We start from the raw sequence: 19,255 nt of genomic DNA, 5'->3' as shown, positions 1-19,255 counted from the left end.
CTTCAACAACATTGTACATATGTTGTCAAATGATATTGCAAAATATTTTCTCTAGATATTTTGTCGACACTAAAGCCCGACATTTAAACGTTTTCTTTACGTTTTGTGTTTGCTGGGTTGCACTGGGTTGCAATAACAAATAATATTAATAAACAAAAAAACAAACAAAAAACAAGAAGAAGCTTTGAATGAATAACAGACCAAGTAATATGTGTGATGCAGGCCCGTATACGCAGGATTCTTTTGGGGGGGTATGCTCTTATGGTTACTAACAAATGGTGCCCGCTGCACAGTGACATCGCCCCGATATCTTCATAGTAGAAATCGCCATGGTAGGTTGAATCCACAGCCACCCATGACCATTTTATTCGGACCTTATGAGATGCATATTATTAGCGAAGTGACCTGACTAAAGCTACTGACATAGACGGGGTAATTGATTTCTCGCTCTGTGAGCAAGCTTGTATACGACATTGCGGTCAATGGTTATACTATCTCCACTTGAGTGAGTGCCACTATAGCCTGCTGCGCGCTGTAGTCCATACAAGACCAACGCAATATAAAATTGAGAGTCTTGGTCAAATTTTGAGTTCAAAGCGCACGGCCAATTTTCAAAGCGCACGCTAACGACTATAATATCTGTTCAACACGTATTTTCAAGTGTATGAGACCACATCTGTTTCTTGAGAAAAATTCATTTACGGGAGATATTCATCATTTTCTAACTCAGTATCCGAAGATTTTCGTCTGATATCAAAATCGTGCATAGCAATTCACGTGTATCGATCCCGTGTATTCATTTTAATGTCACTGCTGCACCAAATAATTGAATACCTGAGTGGAAGAAGGGCCCAACTCCATCAAAACTGTTTTTGAGATATTAGGAAAAAACTAAATATTTTGAAAAGTTTTATAGGCAGAATGTTTTCCTCTTCAGGGGACCTTTAATACATGAATATACAATATTTCATACATTCAAAATTAAATATGATGTTTCCATGGCAACGGTACAGGTCTTAATACGAACTGGAGTTGGGCCCTTCTTCCACTAATATACTGCAAGTGCCAGTTCCGTAAGCAGATGTGTTATAAATAGCTACAGAAATTTGACAATTATCCATTAATTGCACAAGTAGAAGCATGTCAAGAAAGTTTATTGTAGTGAAAAGCAGATTTCATGGATGAACAAAATTCCTCTTTAACCCAATATTTGTGGAAAAAGGGCCCAACTCCATGGAGTTGGGCCTTTCTTCCATGAAAACCATGATTAAGTGTACTTGAAAGACTATTTGGAGAGTTGATTTTGGCTCATCTTTCACACACAAGGAAGAACAATCTGTTGGCAATAATATGCTGGGTCTAACTCATTTTTGTAAAAAATTGGAGTTGGGCCCTTCTTCCACTCAGGTTTTCAATTATTAGCCAGGCGATGTCGGTGTGCGCTGGAATCTCTTGAGGCATTGTCTTTTTTTAAAGACATTTCTTGTTTACAAATCGTCCGAATTGCATATATTTAGGTTTCAGAGATTGCTGAAAAAAAAGAGGGGTATGTTTCTGAAAAGCGTTTCCGCTTGGAATGTAGATGCCTATTGTGGAGCTTAATGTCCGTGATTTTAATTTATAAGCTCTTTCATTGACAATTTGCAACGTCTTTTGCACACCATACTGGTCGCCTGCTTGTATCCCGATATTTTAAAAATTATCGTTTTTTTTTAACCAAACAACCAGCCACATTATTTCTCTAAACTGTACTGCAACCGCAGATAACATTAGATCGACTGTGCTATCTGTAGAATTTAAACGAGAACCAAAAGTGTTCGCCAAAGTCAAATATGGACTATCGCGGAATATGGCGTTTTAGTAAACATTTTTTTGCCAGTGCTTTTTCTGTTCTTGCTCGTGTTTGCTACCTCATTTTTAGCCAAACAATTAAGAAAATACTACAATTAATCTGTTTAAACATGATTAGAGCACTTTTATAATGCCTCCATAACCACCTTAAAATCCACAATGCTTTGCGATTGACCCATGGATTAACCCCAGTGCACGACCTTTCGCCGGCAAACTTTTAAGGTGTGTCAATTGACGCTGTTCATCGAGTGTTTACCGGTAAACAACGTGCAATGGAAACTGACCGTTATCCGCCTTTCGCCGCTATCGGCGAACAGTTTTACCGGTAAAATGCAGGGGACTCAATAGAAACAAGCTAAATATATTCCGGTTCGACTATTCCAGATCCTTGATCTTTGCTAGTGGCAAACTTAGAGCATTATTTGTATTTTGTAAAATGGCGAAAATATTGCAAAACTGACCACTACCACCAGCAATACTTTAACACCCAGTTACCATGGTTACAACGTGTCATAAGTTGTCCTTTCCGATTCTTCCTGAGAGGTCCCGCTGCCTTCAAATTTCAAGCTGTAACAGTATCAGAAATGTTGAATGATAGTTGATACCAGGCAGCTGTTAATTGCCTAACCCACCCCTCCCCATAAACCCCGAGCCATAAACACAACTTCATGCCCCTCACATCCACACACCTCGCTCTGCTTTCACTTTGCAATGGAGCTTAAACTCCCCATTATTAACTCAGGAAATCATTTTGTATTCTTACATGTCAAAACCAAGCATAAGCCTGTCATTATCTTGCTATTCGGGGGAGCACTTCAATTATATGAGATCTACTAATGAGGCCTGCTAATTTCAAAAGACTATTCGGTAACATCATCAGTGATAAATATAATAAAAGTTGTAAATGAAACAATAAAAGCGTCTGAATCAGGATGACGATAAATCCAAAGGGAAAAAAGTGTGGGGGAGGGGGGATGACAAACCATGTGTTCTGGGTGATAGCGAAAGGGGGTTATTCAGTGATCCCAGCGAAAGTACAAAATGGTAAAACAAATTTAAATTGTATATAAAATCCTTAAAAGTGAAGGATAAATCATTAAAATTGTCATTAGATATTTTAAAACGTTTTGGCAAGAACCGAGGAAAGCAGTCGTATTGATAAAGTTGAAGCTCTGTTCAAATGCATGCAGCTAATTTCTCTACTAAGTAGAGAAATTACAGATTCATGTAAAATAACTTATTTTGTCTTTAATACAGGGCTTAATGTTTGCACGTCGAAACTAACAAAAGGTGGTGGGCAATTAAGGTGCTAAAATCTAAATTTTGTTGATTCATGGATTTCTACATTCTCAGGATGAAATCACTGAACAGGTTATTTAATACAGCCCTACATAGGCCTACTACGCATCAGTAGAAAATAACGCCACTGAGCTATGGAAGTCCCCGGACAAGACAAATTTCAATACCATTTAAGGGGGTACTACACCCCTGCCCAATTTTGTGCCTATTTTTGCATTTTTCTCAAAAATTATAAAACATTGGTGACAAGTAAGATATGTATATGGGCAAAGACTACGGCTGCTACACTGGAAATTTTTATTTCAGCACAGACAACAATTGTGGAGTTACAGTCAAAAATGAGGGAAAACCAATATTTGATCAATAAATCAATAACTACTTGCCTTGAGTTGCTGAATTTTCAGTGCAGTAGTTGTAGTCCTCGCCCCTATATAATATACATATCTTACTTGTCACCAATGCGCTATAATTTTTGAGAAAAACGCAAAAATAAGCAAAAAAATGGTTAGAGGTGTAGTACCCCCTTAAAGTAAGAGGCACTTGCCCATTGAAACATGATTGACTGCTAGTATTGAATAATATTGTAAAGGGAAAAAATGAAAAAAAGTAACCTCCTTCGACGAATAAATATTACTATAGTCTGGTCAGTACTAAAAGCGCAGAGTGATTTTATTTATTGTATTTTTAATTAAAAGAACCACTTTTTAGGTAAGTTACACAGCTGAAGTTGTGATAGTATTGAGATACAACAATATCATGGTATAAACAAGAATATGTTCCTCTAGTAAAAATTTCTATTGTCTCTACCCTTCAGGCAAAAATGGTTTTGAATTTTGCCTGAACTGACTTTATAATTGTATACCCCGGGTAGATACCTATTGAATCGTGTCCGTATTTAACCTACTTTGATGTACAACTTGTTTGGATGTCACTAGTACTAGTAGGAATTGTTATTACATTTCTTGTGTGATTCTGGGGAAGACGAGTCATTAATTACTTTACGTGGCTTCCTGTCGTATGAGATCAAAACGGGTAAATATAGCAGCTCGGCATCGTATCCTCCGATATTGTGCGTTGTCAGTTGACTGATTGAATCAATAAATCAATAAATCAATCAATCAATCAATCAATCAATCAATCAATCAATCAATCAATCAATAAATCAATAAATCAATAAATCAATAAAATAAATGAATGCACTCAACCGTGTAGTGTAATCAAAGACTGTGTGGAGACAATTCACTTCTTGCTTGGAAGCTCTTGGACGAAAATGTGTGCTCAGAATCAGATGTATCGAAGTGGAAACTGCATAGATGGTTTATAAGAGAATCGTTTTTGTATAGAAACCTTTCCATATGCAAGACGACACTCAGCAGCTATTGAGGGTTCTGTTTTAAACTAGACACTTTTTAATGCTCTCTGTGCTGGTACGGTCATATAGGCTTCACATAAAAGTTTCGAGATATTTTCTCAAAATATCAAGAGCTATCTCAAAAACCTCTGAACCAATACAAGGCTTGTTTGTACTCATTTTAATGCGTTTTTCATGCTGATGTAACATATGGTCAAGTAAATGTACAATTTGGACATTTTTTAATTTTCAATTTTTCAAAAGTGTGTGAGGGATAAAGTTCCCGATAGACACGTAGGGTAATATGAATGCAGCCATTATTGGGAAAAACTCCAGAGCAAGCTAGGGATTGGTATACATTAAGAGAGGGTAATGGATATAATAACACATAAAAAGATTGTCTATGAAATCGAATTCTATTTTTATTTTTGTACAAACACGTTCAATATGTTTGCGCGGTGCATTAAACAATGAAACAAATTACTAGGCTAGTATAAATGGCAAGTAAAATGTAATGACAAGGCCTACTCCATTATGTAAAATGCGTTCGTCGCTAACAATCATACTGACAAGCGCATATTAAAGAGTTTCTGCATGATCCCATTATATCACAGCTGTGACAGCAACCGTATATTGTCAAATTTCAATTTTTTTTTGCATAAATGTGACATGATCTGGTCCATGGAGGCCAAAGGAGGCATTTTTGAAAATTGAGTTCCTAAAAATATTACCTTATATAAACATTAGCAGATTAGGCTATCAAATACTGAAAACACCGAAGGTCTAACGTGTTTTAGTTCTAAAGTTGTTAAGTTTTGTGATGTCTATCTTCTTACATATTTTATTGGGTTTTTTTTTATTCCATATTTTTGCCTTGATCTCAATTTCAAGTTTGCCACCTTTGGCCTCTATGGACCAGATCGTGTCATATCACATTCATTACTGCATGTAAGTAAGTGGATATGGTCGGCAAGATATAAGATGAGTATGGAAAGCGATGCTAGATCACATGTGGACTCACATTCCCATTTATGATATTATTAGTAGTAAGAGGGCACGGTGGCTCAGTGGTTACGGCCTTGGACTCATAATCTGAGAGCCCCCAGGGGGGGGTTCTTCGAAAAAAAAATTTACGGGGATGTGCCACGCAGACTTTCGGATGCTGACTTTCTCTATACCTACTTTTTGCTGATTTTGCCACCCATCCGTATACCAATTTTCCACAAAAAAACACCCAAAAAGCACCCAAATTTGCCTTAATTGGGCGCTTTTAGGGGTAATTTTGCCCAATTGGGCGCATTGGTTTCCACTGAAAACCCACCCATTGATATACCAAAATTGCTGAAAAGGTACCCCAAAACCGTGGCACATCCCTGTATACCTTCAACCAGGGAGAACCCCCTCCGGGCTGAGAGCTTGCTCAACGTGCGTGGGTTCGATTCCCCGTCCCACCACCGTGTTGCGCCCACACCACCTCAATGCCTTCGGCAAAATATTTCCCTAAAATATCGCAAAGTAGTTTGATTGACAGAAGTTTCACCTCTGACCTCGATCACAAACATGGCTGCGCCCAGTGGGACATTCACACACACACACAAAATGCAATACACACGATAGTTGTGAAAAGCAATCGCATTATTTGCCTCGTTTACCGACGTGCTTTGACAAGTTTGCAATAGGTTTTCAATTCATCTTGTATCAGAGAAGCAAATATAAGATGGACTAAGGATAGACTGCCTAACTGGCCTGTATCTCGTTTCGGCCAAAGTACGTCTGTAATACATACCTGTTTTTAATGACTTTGCAACAATGTTTCTATTGTCAGCAATAACAGCTTGCATTCACACTTTTGAGTTTATATGGTGAATTTTCGTACACATCATAAATAAGTGAAATCAGAATATCCTGAAAGGAATTTAGGTAACAAATTCAACGACACTGACCTCGCAACAGCTAATGTTTTCATGTAAACATGGCGTCATTAGACATTTTTAGCCTACGTTTCGTATCCTACTATCGGATCGTTGAAACAACGAAACCTCAATCCCCGGCCTCATTCACGAATTCACTCACCTTCTATACACCACCAGTTGAAATAAAACTCGAAACATCCCGTGTTATTCCTCAAAACTACATGCACCTTCATTAATAAAAAATTGAAATCCTAGTAGAAATCCGTTATCGAAAATTGTTTGATATAAAACGTCACCAAAAGTAATTTTTCTGAAGAGTAGATACCGCGTGTCAAAATGGCGGCCGCAGTCGCATCCCCCCAGCTTTGTACGTGTACCCAGGTCACGCTATGTCTACGTGACGAACAGTCAAGGTCAGAGAACAGCGCAACCTGTCAGCTGTCATGACGTAATATAATGGCTCCGCCCAATGAACGGCGCTGTCAATCATCCTTATTGCCTTTGTCGAACAGACTTTTACGCAGGTAAGAGCTCACGCTGTCCTCACTTTTAGGATCGACGAGCGTCAGGCCGACACAATCTGGTTGTGTAGGAGACTATCATCGTGATGCCCACGTTGGAACCATTGGATTACGGAAGAAATATTCATACCAGGACTGAAGCAAATGTGGCCATTTCTATGTTTGTACCGGGCAAGTACCGGACATTTTTCAACACGGAGCTAGCGGAAAATACTGCAAATTCGTCCAAGGTAAGCAAAGGGTTGGGGATCGCATTTTTAACTTTGACTAAACTGTTTCGGAGTTAAGGCACGCTAAAAGTAGACCATTTCGGGGGCTGTATTTGGTGTACATGTGACGTTTTGAAAAGAGTAAAAAACGACCACTTATTCGCTATTGCTGAAGTATACCCGCCGAATCATGTACCAATACACAAGGTATTGGTACATGAGATCAGGTATAGACTAAGGACAAATATTGCCACGGACATCGAATCCCGCATCGAATAGACGGCGAAAACATGACGAGATATCGAGATTTGTTCCATTGACTACCATGTACTGCACTGCCCGTATGTTTTCATATGCATCAATTGATCATACCTTTGTCTGTGTGTACAGCTAGCTGAGCATGCTGTATGTTGGATTGTGTTGCTTGTTGTGTACACGACTCTGCAAGGTGGGTTTCTTTTATATAACCAATACTATAATATTTACAGTAATTTCTTGGCCAAACTGGAACACTATAAACGCTAGTGGCTCCGCGATAAACACACGCGAATATAGCGTGATACAGAAGAAAGCATACACGCGCCTTACATTGCGTACATGCTTAGTACGCTACAAGGACGCAACGCACATGTTCCAGTTTGGCCAAGAAAATACTGTAAATATTATAGTCTAAGTCTACCGTTCACAAACACTTGTTAGGGGGGCATGATGCAAAAAGGGTGGCCCTGAATTTTTTTGACCCTCTCTAGAAGGGGGGCTGGGGGACCTGAAAAAAATGACCAGGTGATGACCACAAATTTTCTTGGAAAAATTGAGTTTATATGCTTTTCTATGGGGTTGACCCATAATTTTCATGTCAAACAGGGAGGTCCCTGAAATTTTCGAGGTCTGTAAAGTCCCCCCTTACAAGTGTTTGTGAACGGTCCTTTACATTTAATTATTTTGTTTAAAAAGGTGATGATTTAACTCAAAAAAATAAGGGGTCTTGCCACCATGTCTGTATATCAAAAATTAGCTAAGTTTATGGGCAAATGACTGTTTTCAAATTCTGCATATTTCTGCAACCATCATTGACATAGGGGCTGTGCAATAATTATGAACGGGGATTTCAAACGGCTCGCCAAAATCACTTGCCCCCCCCTTCTTGCCCCGCCAAAATTTGCTTCCCCCCTCTCGGCCTGCCAAAAATTCTTTGCCCCCCTTGCGTATGCTAAATTTTTGGGATCCCAATTTACAAACCTCAAATGGTCTATATAGGCCTATATGTTGCGAGCGCAGCGTGAAGGAACATTTACGTATTTTAAGCGTTTCCGTCCTGTTTTCCATAAGCCTTTTATTTAAAAGGCGCCCCATGAACTGTGTGCCAAAAATCGTTTGCCCCTCCCTCTTGGCTTGCCAAAATTGCTTGCCCGGCCACCCCTCTCTGCTCGCCAAACATTTCTTGCCCCCCCCCCCAACTTTACCCCCCCCCGGGCTCATACTTCTTGCCCAGCCCCTTACTCCATCACTGTACAAAAATTTATTCTGCAACCTACTACAGGAATTTTTAATAAATCGTGGCAATGTGATTTTCAAATTTTAAAAGCGAGTGCATCCGAGTTAAAAGAATGAAACTAAAAGCATCGCTGGATGCTGTCCATGGTAAAAGGCAGTCTATAATCCTGATACATGGATAATAATTTGTAATTTATCATTGGCTAATATTATTTTACATTTTATTTTATTCTCATTTCCAGGTGCAGTAGAACAACTGAGAATAATGGCGCAATTCTTGAAAGACCGAAAAGATAATGATTTGGAAGTGAACAGCTGGCATCTGTAAACTATCTGTTGCATGCATTTAAAACTCTCCCAACAAGCTGCTGGACCGATAAAGTCAACAATTTAATTTTTTGAAGAAAAATCTTATCTGGAGGTTTAACATTTTAAAAGAAATTAAATACTTGCATAGCAATACATGTTGTGCATAAACTAACTACATGCACGATGCAGTAGTAATTTAGTAAATATGAACTCCAATTATAAAAACAATAAGGACCTCAAAAAGTGACACTGACAAGTGATGCCTACAAGTACAATGCAGAGTTCCTTGTAGACTGTAAATTATAGCACAGAATGATTGGAAATGTTCAATGTGCAGGCATTTTTATTTGGTTCGCCTCAAGTTCGGTAGGCCTAATGACATCAATGTCTTTTCGCGGTTGTGCCATTACAAACCAACTAAGGCTCTCACCAATTCTGAGTTCCCGCCTGTTCTTGGCCTACCCGGGTCAAAGTACCTGAAAAATGGCAATTTTTTTTTACAAAATTTGAAAAAATAAGTTGGCAGTTAACCTGGCCTTAAATTACTCAGGTGTTATTCGAGGTTGGAAACCAGAGAAATACTGCTATATAAAAAAATAAAAAAATTGGATGAAGTTGTACATTTTAATTACTTTTGCTTCTATTGAACAGCTAGCAATGCATACTAATTCAATGTGTCCCTTTCCTGTTCAATAGAAGCAAAAGTTTTTTTGTTTTTTTTCGCAAATTAAATCAGGTACCGGTACCCAAGTACATAATTAGCTGTTAGTTGAGAGCCCTAAAACCAACATTGTACATGTGCGCTCTACGCAATTAACTTTACGAGTGCGATTCAATACTCCACCCCGGCCCAAAAATTTTTGCACCAACGTCACTACCGAACTTGAGTCAAACTAGGGTTCCGGTGTGTGTGTGTGGGGGGGGGGGTGGCAGTGATGGGTAAGGTGTACCTTCATTCCAATAATTAAAAATCTGGATACTGCAAATATGATGAGTATCCACTTCAAGGGTTTAAGTCCAGAAGGCCCCAATTGCAATAGCTGCCATGTAGACATCTCAGTAATTTTTGCATTATGTAGTGTACATATCTAAAATATGACACCTGGCAGCTATTGCAGATAGGGCCTTCTGGTCCTAAATCTTCGACTTGTAAATGCTTTATTATTGGCAGACAAACTATTTCTTTCATGAAGACTAGCATTGGCAGGTGTCAGTCAATACTAGTCTTTTGTGAAAGTACCATATTAAGTTGGGCTTGAATTGCAGTGAGGCCACCAGGGCCATTGCCTGCCCTACATGTATTTCAGTTTTGGCCTTGGTGCCCCATATCTTTGTCATTTTCAAGGCATTCTTCATCACTTGTTGGCCTTGGTGCCCTTGCTAGTCTTTTGGGAAATTGGGAAGGCTTGTGTGCAGGCCTCAAATTTCAATGTGCTTTTTTTTGGGGGGGGGGCACCCATTTTCAAGCCCCCCCCAAAAAAAACATTGAAATTCGAGGCCTGCACACAAGCCTTCCCAAAAGACTAGTGACTGCTAATAGACGAACAAATGATCTTTTTGTACTTGCAATTCATTACTAAAGTTATTTTTTTTTTATATAAAAAAAAAACACAACAAGAAAGCATGGTGAATACGGCCGGTATGTAGTTTTGATCACTGTTTATTTTGAGATTTGTAAGAAATTTAAAAAATAAAAAGCACTATTTTTTAATTAAAAAAGTATGAAGTTCTGTGTTTGCTTGTGTTTGGCATCAATAAACAATCAAGCCAAAATAGTTCATCACACCTACTAAATAGAGAATAAATGATGGGAATTTTTTTACTAGCCTCTACTATTGTGTGATGGAAGAAGATATCCAGTATACGTTCCCTACAAATTCCTCAATCAGTCTACTAGTGATTGTAATCAGAGACAAGTCCAAAATTGGATTAAAACATTTAAATGAAATTTAACTGAATTCTAATCTATTCTTAAACACTTGAGAATGTTCCTGCAATCTTATTGGTTCTTACCCGTGTGATACGACATGATATCACACGGGTCAGCGCGTAATGCATCGACGCGATAGGCGTACTCGCTATTTGAACCAATTGGAGGCGCATAGCAACAATGGGACTGATCGATTTTAAGCCCTAGGTATAATTCCTTGCAAAATGTAGGATTTAATTTGATTAAAATTTGTAATTCTTTTGATATTTTTATTTGAATTGAAGTGTTTAAAAATGAGAATAAAGGTATTGTTTTTAGCCGCTGTCATGCATCTATCATCTCATATAACACAGGCGAGTTCGGGCGACATCATTATTTTTGTTTTACTTAAAAAAATGTTGTCGCCTGTGTTATATAAGACGATAGATGCACTCCAGCGGTTAAAAACAATACCTTTATTCTCTAATTAAAACATTCAATCTAGAATTCAATCTAATTCGATTTTTAAAATCGCTTTGATTTTTAAAATCCAATTCGATTCAATCTAATTTGATTTTAATTTAAGGGTTAAAAATCAATCTAAGCAATTTTAATCCCTTAAATTAAAATTGAATTAAATTATATTCTAATCTGTCTAGATTGAATATTTCTAATACTAGATCTGAATAATTTTTACACATTCCATTACACCTAATTTATGAGTCCCGACTTTTAATACTAGTATTGTTCTTCAATTAGCAACATAGTGAAGTGCGTTTCTGAACTCCGTTATTTCAGTCCTTTGTTTTGTCTGCCTCTGCTGCAAAAAGCGACATGGAATGGCTCACAGGGGCATTGGTCAATGGTGACTGGCAGTTGGTTGTTACTTGTACAGTAGCTCTCATCTTTTGGCAGGTCTGAACCGGGGGTCTGTAAAGGAAAATAGGATTTTAGAAAATTTGTTAGGGTAGAGCTAGGACAGTGGCACAATACCTCCAGCATGTTACAGCAGCTTCGTTTGAAATCCTTGCCCCCACTCACACTTCCCCAAATGAACACATTCTTCAATAAAAAATCAGCATTTCCCCAGCCCCCTTTGGTGGTGGTGGCAGATTTACCCCCAGCTACATGTAACTGTTCTCTTGATTGCGGAAGTCTAGTTTCGTCACTAGAGAATGTTACCCCTGAACCCCCCCCCCTGTGGTGCGGTGTCATTGAGCACTGAGTGATTTCATTTATGGGGCAAATTATTAACCCCCCCCAGTTGGTCGCACACCACAGGGTTCATTTGGGTGTCATATTTGGGATCGTTCACAAACACTTGTAACAGGGGGGGCCTAATGCCCAAAGAAAAATTGCCGGGGGGGGGCTTTAAAAATTTCACCTTAATTTTTCTTGTAGAACATTATTACACTATTTTCTATAGGGTTGACATTCATTAATCATGGCCAAAAAGGGGGCCCTGAAATTAATATTAGGTCTGAAAGTGGGGCCCTGAAAAATATTTCCGACCCCCGAAGCTGAGAGGGGGGGGCAAATGATTTTTGGCACACATTCTTGGGGCGCCTTTTAAATAAAACGCTCTAAAAAGGCTTAGGAAAACCGTACGGAAACGCTTAAATATGCCAATTTTCCTGCTCGCTGCATTCGCAACATGTAGGCATATAGACCATTTTAAGGTTTGCAAATTGGGATCCCAAAAGATTGGCATGTGCAAAAGGAGGGGAAGTAAATATTTTTTGGCGGGCCAAGAGGTGGGGCAAGTGATTTTGGCATGCCATGGGGGGGAGCTAGCAATTTTGGCAAGCCGTTTGAAATTCCCCGCAGGGAGCTCATAATTATTGCACAACCCCTAAATGCAGTTTTAAAAATATTTAACAAGCAAAAAATTACACGTACAGTAGAAGTATAAATACATACTTCATCGAAGAGGTAAACAAATCAAGTGTTTTGTATTTTGAAGGTGGTTAGGGGCTGGCATTTTCTTCGGAAGGGGGTCCCAAAAATACAGGGGGTCATAGAATTTTCAGACTAAAAATAGGGGGGGTTATAATTTTGTTAACACCCAAAATAAGGGGGTTATAGAATTATTAAGGGCTGGTGACTCAAAATTTTAGCGCGCTACGCGCGCATTCTTTGACTTCACAATCGAAATGTGCGTACAATCTATGCAAAATGTTTGCGTGCAACGCGCGCCTTGTTTACACTTACAATAAAAAATTTTAACACGCTCAATGCACTTTCTTCACTATAAAGTTTTGGTGCGCGCCGCGCCTTAGTTCCGGCAATAAATAATTTGTCTTGAATCTGTGTAGATGGAAGGGGGGTCATAAAATTTTTCAACCAAATTTAGGGGGTCGTAAAAATATTTTGCCCGCGATAGGGGGTCATAAATTTCTCCGGTCACCGACATATTTGGGACCCCCCCCATTTCCGAAGAAAATGCCAGCCCTAGGCCCCTTATGTGTGGGAATTCTCTTAACTAAAATCTAAATTAAGGGGTGGTGCAATAATTATGTGTACCCCAGGGGGTGAATTCTCAAAATGGTCTGCCAAAAATCGCTTGCCCCCCCCTCTGGCCCCGCTCTGGCCGTGCCAAAAATCTTTGCCCCCCCTTCGATGTGCCAAAAACCTTTGCCCCCCTTTTGATGTGCAAAAAATCTTTGCCCCACCCCCCAAGATGTTGGGGAACCCGAATTTAAAACCTTAAATTGCCTTATCATATAGTGCGAGCAGGAAATTTTGCATATTTGAACGTATTCCTAACGCGTTTTCCTATGCCGGGCGTAATATAGAAACGGTGCCCAAATATCTGTGTCAAAATTGCTTGCCCCCCCTTTCGACCTGCCAAAAATCACTTGACCCCCACCCCTTTTGACCTGCCAAAAATGCTTGCCCCCCCAGGTACACATAATTATTGCACCACCCCTAACAGGTTTGGACGTTTTCTTTTTTTGTAATGAAGACATTTGATATACCGTAAATAAAAAAAACACTCGTTGGGAGACACTCAGTGATAAAGTGCATTTTAGGGTATGAACTCGTGAAAATACTATCTCGACATTGCCGAATTCCACAGTCTTGCACTACTGGCGAAGGAACAGAATCCGAAACCGCGGACAAATACCTCGTAATTGTTACACTCGTAAGGCCAAAATTTCCATTCTTAACTATTTAAATGGAAAAGAGAGTGTATACCACACATGGACGAGTCGATTTACGAGAAAAATTTACAAAATATTGTTGTATAATGCCGAGACTAAAGTTTAGCCTAGCCGAAAGCTTGAGATTCCCATTGAGTTTAATACGAACCTGTCAATTCAATTGACCATTATACCAAAAACATGCCCACATTTCAACTCGATTTTCTACCAAACTGGTAGTAGATCTCCTACAATTTTTTTTATTACATAAATGAAAGTGTTATTTACCTAATATATCCATTTCAGTCGAGATCTACGACTGGAATTCCTGTAATTCGTTGCCAAATATTGGTAATTTCCTCATTTTGCACCACACAAACCAATGGAAAACGTTACTTCCGGGTCGCCGAGAAGGAAGGAAAAGTAGGCGGGGCTTGTGAGAAAAACTTCTAGAATCGTTTGAGCCTGGTTTGAGCCGGGACGGTAGAAACACCGAGTGCATTAAAAGTAACGAACCCAATGTGGTGGTGTGTGTTGCGCCCTTGGGCAAGGCGCTTTGCCTCGCTTGCCTCACCCCACCCAGGTGCAATGGGAACTGTTAGGGGTAGTCACAGTCGTTGTACTGATGGACCCTGCGCCACTTGTAGGCTGCAAACGTGGTTCCGACATATTCTAATGACGGCGGAATAAATGTAAAGCGCTTAGAGGCTGTTTACGGCATAAAGCGCTATATAAATGTCTACATTTATTTATTTATTTAGTAGGGGAGAGCGGGGAGTGTTCGCCCTATTTTTTTCTGACCAGCCTAGCGATGTCAATTTTAAGGTTAGGGATGACCTGATTAGCCCATGTGAAAGCCCTATGTCTTAGCTATATACGGCCACAATCCCAGACCTATAGGCCTTACAATAGCAACAGGATAAAACAAACAAAAAAGTTTTGCAAAGTGGCGAACTTGCCCCATATTGTTTTTCAGTAGTTTTACCTTGTTTAATGGTTTAATTATCAATATATTGCATAATACGCTGATGGGGCAGGTTCGCCCTCCAGTTTGGGGTAAGTCCGCCCGGGGAAGATATAGGGCGAACTTGCCCCATCCTCAAAAGGGCGAACGAGCCCCTTGTGCACATTTTTGTATTTTCTTCAGGGTATGCAAAACACAAATCGAATAAGGAGATTATAACTGCATTAAATCTTTGACAAATCCCATATGATCCCAATACAGATTTCCATTAAAACCATCTGTATTTATGTATCAATGATAATACAACATTATGAATGCAAGAAAAATTACGTTTTGGTGTAATTTTTTGTTTTGGCTGCAGTTCGATGAACACGTCCCTATATGTCGCGTAGCTAATATGAGAAGTTTATAATGACCTATGTCACCTAATTTTGCCATCACCAAATTCCCTGATAGCCGTAGTGCTGAGAAACAAGGGGTGGGCGAACCTGCCCCTAGGGCGAACACTCCCCGCTCTCCCCTATTATGGCAAATATTGTAGCTAGTTAAAGGTAACACTGAGACGTCATAATGTCTCATTTTGGATACGGTATACGTGAGAAAAAATGAACATTGCTCCGATTTTGTTGAAAATTGGGTTTATTTGTCTCCCATAATAAATCCTTATGGTTTGAAAAAGTTAGAATAATTTTGAACTTGACCCTCGTACAAAGTTCAATCACATTTTTTAACTGAAGTGATTTTTTGAAATGGCTCCGTAGCCTAGACTAATCAGCACTATAAGTACTTTTATTATTCTGCCAAATATGACACCATTAATATGCACGATGTAGTACATGTGAAGTGAAATCCCTTACACTACATAGGCATTGGCTGACGGGTCGAGCTATTCTTAATCCAATTTCTGGACGGAAGAGGCCAGCTTGTAAAATGAAATGTGCATTTAAGGTACAGCCTAGGGCAGTGGTTAGACATATTCAGTTTAAATAATCAACTTTAATCAAATAATAAAACCGACCGTTTTCTCTGTTTGCCAATTACTGTAAATATATGAGATCATTGTTGAACTTGTTGAAACACAGATGAGCCAAATTGAGGAGAATTCCTTGAAAAGAACCAAAGTCCAGATCCAGAACAGGGTTTTTTTTCTTCTTTTTTTTTTCTTCGTGTTTTTCATCACCGTATAGGAGATGTATGTATACCATACATCTTGTATCTTGTATGAGCGAGCAAGGAAGGTTGTTTACATTTGAAGTGGCTTTGTTTAAAAATATTGTCAAATTATATAGTATCTGATATCAGACACATTATTGGGCACCCATGTACAGGAAAAACAACATTAGTATCTGATATCAGACACATTATTGGGCACCCATGTACAGGAAAGACAACTTTAGTAATCCAATTCTTAATTCAATTTCTAGACAAGAGGTCAGCTTGCAAAATTTAACTTCTTTAAAACAATAACAACTTTACACATTCAAAGCTTTATATTCTTTTCAAAGTCCAGAATCAAGTCAAACATTTTTTATAACCACTCTTCAAGGCAAACATTTTACAACAACCCCGTATAAATTTATGACCGTCCCTGCCATTTTCTTTTCTAATGCATAATTCATTAGCCCGACATACAGACACATTCAGCATTTTGTACCGTAAGAACTTCGTGGCAACATGGAAAACGTAGCCCAAACCTGAGCGCTATTAATATTAGAGTACTTGACAGAATGATTTGTCATGGCAATCCGGCTATTATTCCGCCTAATAGTCGTGTTTTAGGTTCCAATTCCAATACATACTGCTTTCGGCAGAAAAACATTTGAGAAAAATGTGGAACGACTAAAAGGGCTCAATTCATTCAACCCTGACCCTGATCAAAAAGGTAGTTGCTTTCGATATACTACTTACCCACAGCTAAATTGAGAATATAAAGTGCAGCATTTGACCGCCGATATTTCTTCCTAGAATACACAATAAGCACTAAAAAGTTCCCCACATAGCCAATGATGCAAGTGACGATTAAAAATGGCACTTCGAATCTTATTCCATCATTGTGTGTAATAGTCCCGGTAATAGCCGATGTGTTCATCGCGAGAGGTTGGGTTGTATTATATAACAGCTGATATATCCCGGTTTCCCCGCAAATCGCCTGTTACTATATGCTCCATCAGGTTTTCTTTATAGTTTTCATGATAATTTGTTTTTGAGTGCGCAGCTGCCGCGTCGTGTGCCGGACATGTAATACCGTACAACATCAAAGCGTATTACTCTGTATATTGGCCCGTACAATCAACCCCGCAAGCTAGGATGTAAAGTCTGCACAAAAAGTAACGCAGCTGTTATAAATACATATATAGCTTCAGAACTAATAATTGTTTCCACAATATTTTTACATAGAAAAAAAGGATGATTTATTTACACGCATTTTGATACCCAATAAAAAAAATTGTCAATGTCGTTCAATATTAACAACACAGTAGTGCTTTTAAAGAAAAATACTCGAATTTAAAAGTTGAAGTTTACAGCGCACACCGACATCGCCTGGCTAATAATTACTTTGTCAGCAGAGATACTAAAATAAATACCCGGGATCGATACATGTGAATTTGCTATGCACGAGTTTGATATGAGAAGAAAATCTTTGGATACCGGTGTAGAAAATGATGAATATCTCCCGTAAATGATTTCGTATAAAGAAACCAGATGTGGTTCCTTGCACATGAATATATATTTTGAACAGATATATATGATAGTCGTTAGCTTGCGTCTTGAGATAGTAGCTTGCGTCTTGAGTCCTGACACCAGATACTAATGTTGTTTTCCTGTACATGGGTGCCCAATAATGTGTCTGATATCAGATACTAATGTTGTTTTTCCTGTACATGGGTTCCCAATAATGTGTCTGACATCAGATACTAATGTTGTTTTTCCTGTACTTGGGTGCTCAATAATGTGTCTGACATCAAATACTAATGTTGTTTTTCCTGTACATGGGTGCCCAATAATGTATCTGACATCAGATACTAGCGTTGTTTCTGCTGTACATGGATGCTCAATAATGTGTCTGACACCAGATACTAATGTTGTTTTCCTGTACATGGGTGCCCAATGTTGTTTTCCTGTACATGGGTGCCTCAGTCATTCAAAACATATAGAAACAAGTTAAACACGTTAATACGAAAATCAAAAAGAGAGTATTATAAAAAGAAATTTGAATCTGTTAAACACAATCTACAAAAAACTTGGAAAACAATAAATAGTATTATTGGACGTAACAACAAAAGAAATATGCAAGCTAAATTCAAAAATGATGAAGGCGAAACGGTGTCAGATCCCCAGAAAATTTCAAATGAATTTAATGAATATTTTGTTAACATCGGACCTAAATTAGCTTCCAAGATTACAACAAATGGCAAGAAGTACTATGATTATTTAAAGAGCCCATTAAGCAGTAGCATGTACATGAAACCAATTGTTAATGAAGACGTTATAAAAATAATACATAAATTTAATCAAAACAAGAGTGCTGGTCACGATACTATTGGTAATTACGTGGTAAAAAGGATTGCAAAGGAAATATCGATTCCGTTAACTATCATATTCAACCTGTCTATTACTGCTGGTGTAGTACCAAATGAGTTAAAGATCGCAAAGGTAATTCCCATTTATAAGAAAGAAAATCCAGACGTTTTCTCCAACTATCGTCCAGTTTCTGTCCTGCCATGCTTTTCAAAAATACTTGAAAGGCTTGTATTCAACAGATGCATACATTACATTGATAAATATGAAATTCTAAATGATAAGCAATTTGGCTTTAGATCTAAACATTCTACCTATATGGCTATCTTGGAATTTATTGACAAAATTAGTAATGCTGTCGAAAACAATGAGACAACTGTTGGGATTTTCTTAGATTTGTCAAAAGCCTTTGACACTATCGACCATAGTATTTTATTACATAAACTGGAACATTATGGTTTTAGAGGAAACGTTTTAAAATGGTTTAAAGATTACTTACATAATAGAAAACAGTATGTGTATTACAATTCTTGTAAATCTGAATATAAAGATATAATATGTGGAGTACCTCAAGGCTCCATCCTAGGCCCATTATTGTTCATTTTGTATGTTAATGATATCATAAATACTTCCACCATTCTAAAATTTGTCTTGTTTGCCGATGATACTACTATAACTTATTCACATAAGGACATTGTGTCCAAATACGATCTTATCAACAATGAATTAAAAGAAGTTAATAATTGGTTTAAGGCTAATAAGCTATCAGTGAA

General features: G+C 38.4%; 1 protein-coding gene across 1 annotated transcript in view; it reads right to left on the bottom strand.

The window, feature by feature from the left end:
• LOC140160489 (QRFP-like peptide receptor) overlaps nucleotides 1-17,057 on the bottom strand; it is a 57,948-nt gene extending 40,891 nt beyond the window's left edge. The window contains exon 1 of the mRNA XM_072183725.1: nucleotides 16,872-17,057. Coding sequence (XP_072039826.1) covers nucleotides 16,872-17,052 — 181 coding nt within the window. The 5' untranslated portion in view covers nucleotides 17,053-17,057. The remainder of the gene's footprint in view (nucleotides 1-16,871) is intronic.
• Between the last annotated feature and the right edge of the window lie 2,198 nt (nucleotides 17,058-19,255).

Source organism: Amphiura filiformis, chromosome 9, assembly GCF_039555335.1.
Source record: "Amphiura filiformis chromosome 9, Afil_fr2py, whole genome shotgun sequence".
NCBI classification, from domain to species: Eukaryota; Metazoa; Echinodermata; class Ophiuroidea; order Amphilepidida; family Amphiuridae; genus Amphiura; species Amphiura filiformis.
The sequence above is the reverse complement of the archived record's forward strand: the minus strand, read 5'-3'. Positions and strand labels throughout refer to the sequence as shown.